We start from the raw sequence: 9,648 nt of genomic DNA, 5'->3' as shown, positions 1-9,648 counted from the left end.
CATCGCGAAAAGTCGCGAATAATAAAAAAAAAAGTGTCATTGCAAATAAAGAGAGAGAGAAAGAGAGTGCTTGATCTACTTGATCTACTTCTCTCTAATACACAATGTACAGTCTTGAAAGTGCACTTGATATATTCAACTCGCTCGTCATTGATTCGCGTTCGATGATGTGATGTGTGTGATTATTTAAATAATTTATTTTTTAATTTCTGTGTTACGTAGAGAATGGACTATAATCTGGAAAAAGGGCTATGAGAGAGAGAGATCAGAGGGAATCAGGATTAATATCAATATTGTGAAAAAAAAAACGGAAGGTAGAATAACTCGCATAAATTAAAAAAACCAAATCTTTTTTGCGCGTTTTCGAGTGTGCATCTAATAAATGGCACTTTGTATAAAGGGTCACGAGAGAATAATATTAACTTTTAATATATATGCGAGGCAATAAAAGAGATCGAGTCTCTCGAATTTAAAAAAAAAAATTATATGCACCACAAATGCACTACGGATGCAATTCGACGTTGGTTGGAGGTTGACAATTTCATCAAACAGTTTCAAATGCCACTGACGTTTCGCGCGCAATTTTCACACATTGACGTGAAGTTCGACGCGTATCGAGGACGCAGCAGGGTCTCAACCCCATTGGGAGAGCGCGTACTTATTACGAGAGCTCACGTGCGGGACTCCCCACTCTACTTTTGCCACGTTTATGGTGCACTTTACTTGTACGTTGTACGCAATATGGCAGCAATAACTCCACATACATTGTTACTACAAACTTAGTCATCCGTCGGCCGTTGGCCGTGTGGGTAGGCCCTTATACCGCCAACTCTGTACCAGTATATCCAATCAGGAAGAGGGATTCGTCTGTTATATATATTTACTTCAAAAGTTCCGATTTGTCCTTGGACAAGTGCGGACGCATTTTTTGCGCATCTTCTTCGTGAAGCTTATTTTTGAGAACCAAGAACATATATTTTTCTTTTTACTTGTGAATCAATTGGACTTGTTATTCTCTTTTAACCAGTTGATGGCCGAAAGTCGTATAGGCGACTGGGTCACAAACGATATACCATATTTACTTCAACACCTTCTGCGCAAGATTGTCAACGATTCGGTCTTCATGTCATCGATGTCTTCACTCGAAGAAGATATTTGTTTTTTCAATTCGCGTTAAGTTCTCTATATTATCTATAATCGACCTGTAAAGACATTCTCAAAGTGACACCCAAAGTCGGGAAATTCTCTCGCACGAACTTGTCTTCAAATCTTGAAATTTAAATTCTCGCGCGCGATTGTCGTTTGTCGGTTGGCAGGGCAGGTTGGCAGGACTGTTCGGAAAATTCGGAAAGTGAACAGGTGTTTTTTGAACCGGATTAGGGAGAGTATAGGCGAGAGAGAGGACGCGATGTTTCGCGGATGGTGAACAATCGTCGTCGGGCATTTGCCGGCCGTTTCGGATGATCGATCGCCCCGGAGGATGATGCACCAGGGTACGCGGTTGCTCTTGGAGTCCAGGCGAAAATGAGGAGGTGAGTCTGACTTTTTTTTTCTCGACTGCCGGATAAATGTGTGCGCCGCTGGTAACCTCTCATTTGCGTCGAAAACGTAAATAAACAAATGACTGAAATGCGACTCGATTGTTTCTCTGCTGGGTGTCAAGCAAGTGCACTTTTCTTCTATTTTTTGTTGCGATCAAAGTTTTTCATCTCTTCCCTCTTCAGTGATATCAGAATTCGAAGGGAAATTTTGATGTCTACAAAAAAAGAACTTTTCATGGAGTTCTTATTTTCGCTTCTGTAATTCGAGCTTTTCATTCTGTATACGAATTTGTATGGAATTTATATGAAATAATAGATTTGAAGTTTTCAGGGTGACAGATTGAACATCTTTGCATTGAGCCATATATGTTACTCAATATATGGAATAATATATTAATTTAATTATCATTTATTATTTATACTTTTGCAAAACTTATATTATATTTGATAAATAAAGAGAGATTCGAATTACAAGGCTAGAATGTACATTAGCGCATGTTTTATATTCTATTATTCATTGTATCGTTACATCACACTCAGTCTATCCAATATTTTGCTTGTTATTTAAAACTTAAATTTCATGCCTGATGCTAGATTCTAGGCTAGATTCAAACATCTAGACATCTATAACAAGAGTGAGGAGATACAATGTATCGTCATGATCTAAGTGTCACCAGAGATTGTATTTACGCTTATTTCTACTATTAATTATCACCACTACTACTAATAATAATAAATTTACATTTCTTCTTATTCCTGGTGGATATTTAACACATAATCACACATTCAATCATGTGTTATTGGGCAAATAGCGAATGATAGTTTAGGATTACACAAATTAATCTGAGCATGTGACGTATGAGCACGACAATTACTTTTCTCTTTCTCTCCTGCACCTCTTGAAATTATTGCTATCAACAATTTTGTTATAATATTAGTTTACTAATTTGTGTTTTTTTTTATCTAGTTATTGTGTAATTGCTGGAGATAGTCCAAAAGAGACCGAAAAGTATGATTTGGATAATTAAAGAATCTGGTTTGAAGAAAATTGACTGCACTTGACTCTTATTAGCCTATTTTTTACCAGTTTTTGTAATTTGTGTTGTTATATTACTTTCTTATGATGTTTTTTTGATATAGCATTATGCTATAAAATCAGAATTATTGTGACATTATGGAATATAATAAGAAAAGCAAATTATGAAATTGAAGAAACTCTATGTATATAACGCATCACTTGATATATTTAATAAATAAAATTTTAAAATATTACAAAATTATTTAATATGATTTAAATTTGATTCCCACAAAGAAAAAAGTTGATTTATAAAAAAAAATATTCTTTTACTACTTCCCAAAATAAAATATTCGTTAAATTGAGTGCTTTTGTAAGATTTAATTTCCTATTTTCCGAAAGAAAGTATATATATATAAAAAAACAGAGTCACATATTTCAGTAAAGTAAGTTAAAATTATGAATATAAATTTGAATTTAAAGGCTTAAAATTATAAAAATTTATTACACAAATGCTCGATCTATAGTTAATTTTGTATAATTAATGTAACATTTATTTAACATGCCAAATATTATATTTAATACGCTATTAATTTTTTTTTATTATATATAAACATATAAAATCTACCTGTGTAATGGACAAGAGTGCTTTAATTCATGCAAGAAAAATGAGTCCAGCTTGGTTCTCACGGTATCCCGCGTATGTATGTACATGTATATATTGTTTCCTCTTTCCTGTACTAAGACTAGCAATTCTTAGTGGTTTATTCAAAGAAAGATATCTCGAGTTAATTATACTTCCCCTTCCCTCATCCCGCCCCCTCCTGTCCGTAAAAAGCAAAAATTTTTCTCACGCTGAAGTTTTAAATGAGCGGACATTTGTATGCAGTTTGGTACGCTTAATCGCGTTAATAGTGACGTTATTGCATATTATGCGAATATATTATCACTCGCGGAATAAAGTCGCGATACACATTCACTTCCAAGTATATATTGTACAATTATTTTATAATTATACATATATTACACACGGATTATCTACTCAATGTATGTACATAGATACATAACATTATTGTTAGACATTTATTAAGAGAAAAAAAGCATTATTAAAAACCATGTACTGCTTATTTGTTAATTGCGTTTTTAGAACTGTTATATGTATATATATATATTGTTTTTTGCTCTTTATTAATATTGCAATTTGTGTTTTGTCCGCGCATTTACATTCCCAGGTAGGACACTTTTGCAATAATTTTGTTAAGATGATTCTGCAAAACACATCTTTTGCTAAAATAGAATTTTGTTATGTTGAATTATAAGTTATGTTGCATGTTTCATGCATATTTGATGTATGTTATCTTAAATTTTTTAAAAATTTTATTTTAAATTTATCTTGAAATTTTAGATTTAAGAATATATTTGAATAATAATTATATAATTTTATACTGTAATGGTTTTCATAATAATTACAAAATTAATTTCTAAAATGTATTCAGCAATAATTGTGCTAAAATAATTCCTCACTAATACTACAGTTATGTTAGCATTTATTTTAAGTGTCAATTTTATAAAAATTGCTACATATTATAATAATTAAATTTATAATCAATAACTTCAAAATTTAAATTTGGAATAATAACACAATATATTATACATTACATTTTAAGGCTCCTGGGTCCTCGCCGCGGCCATGTTAGATTGTGACGTCAGAGGCGAGAAACCACACAAAAATTTTTAGATACCATTTTTAAATGAAAAGATATTTCAATGAAACACTACTTCAGATGGCTTTAGCACACTTTTAAAATACCTCAAAAACTATTCTTTTCCCTTAACAACCGTAAAATAATCGTAATGTCAGACTTTGTCTCATGCGGAATGACTGCGCATGTGCAAAGACTAGACACACTGGGCCTCATATTAGTCATTTTACAACTGTTGATTGATTATAAAAGGAAAAGAATAGTTTTCGAGATATTTTAAGAGTGTGCTAAAGCCATCTAAAGTGCTGTTTTATCGAAATATATTTTTATTTCGAAACGGCATCTAAAAATTTTTAGCGTGTTTTTTGTGTTTTCTCGCCTCTGACGTCACAATTCCAACATGGTCGGTAAGGAGCTTTAAAATTAAAATAATGCTAACATTTTTCTGCATACTTTCTTATCTGAATTTGTTATATGATTTTAATTAATAACTATTTTCATGGTGTATGTCTAATTTTTCTTCAATTCTATATCTAGTACGCACAATGCTATTCCCTATTGCACTCTTTCTACGAGATAATGGTAATTATACAATTATTTAATAATTATTTATCGATAAAGTTATACTTGAATTTTTTTCAATTATTAAACTTATATCTATACATTTATTTGAATTTATGCTATAGGTAGAAAATCAGAAAGTCTTCTTGGAGAAGATGACGATATAACGGCGCCAACGGCGGCAGCTTCATTATCCTCCCGTTCGCACACCAAGGCCTGAACTTTTAAATATGCCACATCAGTTTGGACTGCCAACAATGGCGCACAGTATGCAGTCCCCGCCTTCACCGACCTCGGTCATGTCCGTTTATCCTCGATTCGGCACTGGCATCTACAGGCCCGATCAGCAGGACCAGCGACTGACCCGTGAGGCGATGGAACGCTACTTGCGCGACCGTAGTGACATGATGATCGTGATCCTACATGCTAAGGTCGCACAAAAGTCGTATGGCAACGAGAAGCGGTTTTTCTGCCCGCCACCGTGTATCTATCTCTTCGGCGACGGCTGGAGAATGCGCCAGGAACAAATGCTGCGCGAGGGCGAGAGCGAACAGAATGCCCAGCTGTGCGCCTTCATCGGCATCGGCAACTCGGAGCAGGACATGCAGCAACTGGACTTGAATAACGGCAAGCAGTACTGCGCGGCGAAGACTCTCTACATCTCCGACTCGGACAAGCGCAAGCATTTTATGCTCTCCGTCAAGATGTTCTACGGCAGCGGCCACGACATCGGCGTGTTCCTGAGCAAGCGTATCAAGGTGATCTCGAAGCCGTCCAAGAAGAAGCAGTCGTTGAAGAACGCGGACCTGTGCATCGCCAGTGGCACAAAAGTAGCGCTCTTCAATCGATTGCGCTCGCAGACGGTCAGCACGCGTTATCTTCACGTGGAGAACGGTAACTTCCATGCGAGTTCGACACAGTGGGGCGCGTTCACCATTCACCTCCTGGACGACAATGAGAGCGAGTCGGAGGAATTTCAAGTACGGGACGGTTACGTGCACTACGGCAGCACCGTGAAGCTGGTATGCTCCGTTACGGGAATGGCACTGCCACGACTGGTGATTCGCAAAGTGGACAAACAGATGGCAAGCTTGGAAGCCGACGATCCCGTCTCGCAGTTGCATAAATGCGCCTTCTACATGAAGGACACGGATCACATGTACCTGTGCCTGTCCCAAGATCGTATAATACAATTCCAGGCTACGCCCTGCCCGAAAGAAGCGAACAAGGAGATGATCAACGACGGTGCCTGCTGGACGATCATCAGCACGGACAAGGCGGAGTATCAGTTCTTCGAGGGCATGGGTCCGGTACGGTCGCCGGTGACGCCGGTACCGCTGGTCCATAGTCTCCATCTCAATGGCGGCGGTGACGTGGCGATGCTCGAGCTCACGGGCGACAACTTCACGCCGAACCTGCAGGTCTGGTTCGGCGACGTCGAGGCCGAGACCATGTACAGATGTCAGGAGAGTATGCTCTGCGTCGTGCCTGACATCTCGCTATTTCGCGGCGAGTGGCTGTGGGTGCGCCAGCCGACGCAGGTGCCGGTGTCCCTCGTACGCAACGACGGCATTATCTACGCCACCGGTTTGACTTTTACATACACACCCGAACCCGGACCGCGCCCGCACTGTCCACCCGCCGACGAGATCATGCGAGCGCCACGTGCCATGCACAACCAGGCTAGTATACCAGCCGCCGCGATGTCCGCGGCTGATGTACCTTGGAACACCCACGGACAACCACCGCAGTCGGGTCTCTGATACCTTCTTGATACTCGTCATAACGCAAACCAAAATTTATTACGATGTAGCAGTGATATGGGCGGTGCGACACCACGCGTGGTACCATCTCCCGATGATGATGACAATGAGGATGATGATGATGATGACGATGATGGAAATCGGAGTGACGGTGACGAGTGCTCGTATCTTGCGAAAGATTTGTTACTCGAGATTGATAGTGTGGCGCAACACGGCGCAAACTTGGACAATACGAAGACGTAGCGTTTTGCTCAATGCACTCTACGTGTTGCACATCCGACTCTGCGCCCTAAGATTGTCCCTTAGGCTAAACTCGTAATTTGTTAATAAAGATTTACAGAGATAATAATTTATATAGCGATTTTTTATTTAACAGTTTACGCGAGTGTGTATTGATGACCGAGTATATGGAATCTAACGAAAAAATTTTTAAGAGTGAAGTGAATGGAACTATATAAGACTCTTGATTCGATCAAGCTGGCGAGAAATCCAGTTTTTGTCGATACATCCGGAACACTTCCCTCGGAACTTTATTGTTGACGTCTCGTCTAGTATTTTATGAAGAAAAAAAAGAAACTATCAGAGAAGCATAGTCAGTAACGAATGTAATACAATCTTAGTCTATATATTTACATATTGGTCACCGAACGGTTGTGCTTTTAACACTATATCTGTTACGAGAGGAGCTATCACGCTCGGAAATCGGTATAGCAAGTCTCGTAATTATAAAAGCTATTTTGCGCTCTCTTTTATATACAGGATGTCCCAAAATTAGACCGACAAACTTCAAGTGATTATAAAGAACGTCAAAACAAACTAATTTTGTCAATAAACCCATATCCGCAAATGAGCCGTTTTGGCATTAGAGAATCAAAAACTAAAATATTGTTTGATATGTAATATAGAACATTGTTTGACTAACAATAAGACATTGTTTGACATTGTTTGAATAAAACATTGTTACCTAAGCTCAGTATCACAGCATTGAATATTCATTCAACGTTACATTCAGTATTCATTGTTTTTAGTCGAAATTCATGTTCGAAGTAGACAAGTTTTCTTCTTATGAAGAACTGGCCGATATGCATCTGATTTATGGGGAAGCTAGATATAATGGAAGAGAAGAAAATATACTTCACTTCAAAAACCACTCATTGTCAGTGCCAAAACGGTTCATTTGCGAATAAGGGTTTATAGACAAAATTGGCTTGTTTTGATGTCCTTTATAACCACCAGAAGTTTGTCGGTCTAATTTTGGCACACCCTGGGTATGTCATCACTAGATCGTAAAACAAATTCTAATTTATTGGGATTGCCAGTATTGGCGATTTGTTATTCCACCACGTGGAAGTGACGTAAAGAAGCAAAATGTACGGGAAAAAAAATCGAGAAAAACTATATGGAAGTCTGAGCGTTGCCTCGCATGAATCGTCTATCATGTACAAAGTAGTATAGAGGATGGGGTGTATTTTTGAACCCGCGCTCCCGATTGTGTACTCGACATTTGGTACATTTGTAAATTCGTGCACGCACACATACAGCGACAATAGACTTCTTCATTATTTATTAAAAAAATGCACATACTCTTTTTAGCGAGTGAATGTATGGTATCACATGAATTGGTACTAATTGTAAAAACGGCTAGAGATTGATCAATCGAGTCAAGTAGAGAATTCGTATGCATTTTTTTTCTTTCTTTTATATCTCGGAGAAATAATCATCCAGTTTTTTTTTAATCGGCACATAGATTATCTCCTGATATGACGCGAGTATGTGTTATTTTGTGTATATAGTAATTCAAACGTATACGTACAGCACTTATTTTGAGTGATTACGTGGATCCCAGTGTGTATAATAATTACGTTAAATATATACCTTATCGAGATATTCCCGTGAGATTAATTTTTGATTAATCATTCTTTTGTAATCTTCGTAAAGTATACAAATTTATTATATTATTATATTGTAATGTTTTTCATTAAATTTATTATGTTTTTATTTTTTTTATTTTTATTAGTGAAAGAGATGAAGAGATATATGGACACTGTGTCGCGAACGAACAGAGAACTACTTTTAAACTATATTATACATTTAGGAGGATTTATGTGCTATGACACTTGACTTTTTTTTCAAATGAAGGATTTTCTGTATTATAATCTATCTGCGTAGAGCGTTTTTCTCTGAGTAAATCTCTTTGATTTGAAAAAATTCATTGAAAATTATATATTTATATGCTTTATTGTAATTATACTAATAAGTATAATGAAGACACATATAAATATGAATTTTTATCTTCTACATGATTTAGAATAAAACAAAAGTTTGTACTACACAATTTTTATTCGATATTTAATCGACATCAGTTCCTGATTTATCCCCGATCCTAGATCCGTGGAAATTCCATAATATATAAAATAAAAATCGATAATCTCGTAAATCACAGATTGTTCGATGAATTAGGAATTGATTTTAGCGAAAGTTTTTAGTGAGAAAGAGTCGAGTCAAAATATCTATAATACTACTTCTTATTTTAATAATTCTTAGACAACTTTAGCGAATAAATATATATATATATATATATATATATATATATATATATATATAATAGATAAGTAATGTGTTTAAAAAATTGACGATTTCTTTCAAGCGAATAATTTACGATTTCTTTGATGCAATGCTTTCAATCATTAACGCTCGGATCCTTCTTTTTTTTCTTTTTTTTATAAGAGGTAATCAAAACACCGTCATCTCCGAGAGGAAATAGATAGCATCGCTTGGGAATCTGTTCGCAAAGAGATCTGTGCTGGAAAGGGGGAACAGTGGTATACATTCCATGGGAATTTACCCACGATTAACGTTTGCACTTTGCGTGCAGAGAACATGGTCGTTTTTATTCGCAATTATAAAAGCGAATTAATTACATTCTTATATGAGGCTTCTTTATTTCGAAAAAAAATACTCCATATATAGACAAAGCGATATATTTGAGATATTTCTTATTATAAATCGCAATTTATATTTCTATATATTCTCTCTGTAAATCTATAAATTCGTGAGATTTTCTG

At 36.4% G+C, this 9,648-nt stretch overlaps 1 protein-coding gene across 3 annotated transcripts; it reads left to right on the top strand.

The window, feature by feature from the left end:
* Positions 1–1,139: 1,139 nt before the first annotated feature.
* Positions 1,140–6,583, top strand: Su(h) (recombining binding protein suppressor of hairless). 3 transcript variants are annotated; one of them, XM_083034542.1, is made up of 3 exons: positions 1,140–1,532; positions 4,797–4,841; positions 4,946–6,583. In XM_083034542.1, the coding sequence occupies exon 3, from the start codon at positions 5,051–5,053 to the stop codon at positions 6,581–6,583; it is 1,533 nt and encodes a 510-aa protein (XP_082890668.1). In that variant the 5' UTR covers positions 1,140–1,532; positions 4,797–4,841; positions 4,946–5,050. The 3 variants fall into 3 exon arrangements, 2 of the variants coding, with proteins under 2 accessions (XP_082890668.1, XP_082890667.1); XR_014425005.1 differs by lacking the exons at positions 4,797–4,841; positions 4,946–6,583 and adding an exon at positions 2,509–2,821; XM_083034541.1 differs by lacking the exon at positions 4,797–4,841.
* Positions 6,584–9,648: the final 3,065 nt, after the last annotated feature.

This window comes from Prenolepis imparis, unplaced genomic scaffold, assembly GCF_030444845.1.
Source record: "Prenolepis imparis isolate NDT839.2.m4 unplaced genomic scaffold, iyPreImpa1.0 SCAF_3, whole genome shotgun sequence".
Classification (NCBI taxonomy): Eukaryota; Metazoa; Arthropoda; class Insecta; order Hymenoptera; family Formicidae; genus Prenolepis; species Prenolepis imparis.
This window is presented reverse-complemented; position numbering and strand designations above follow the sequence as displayed.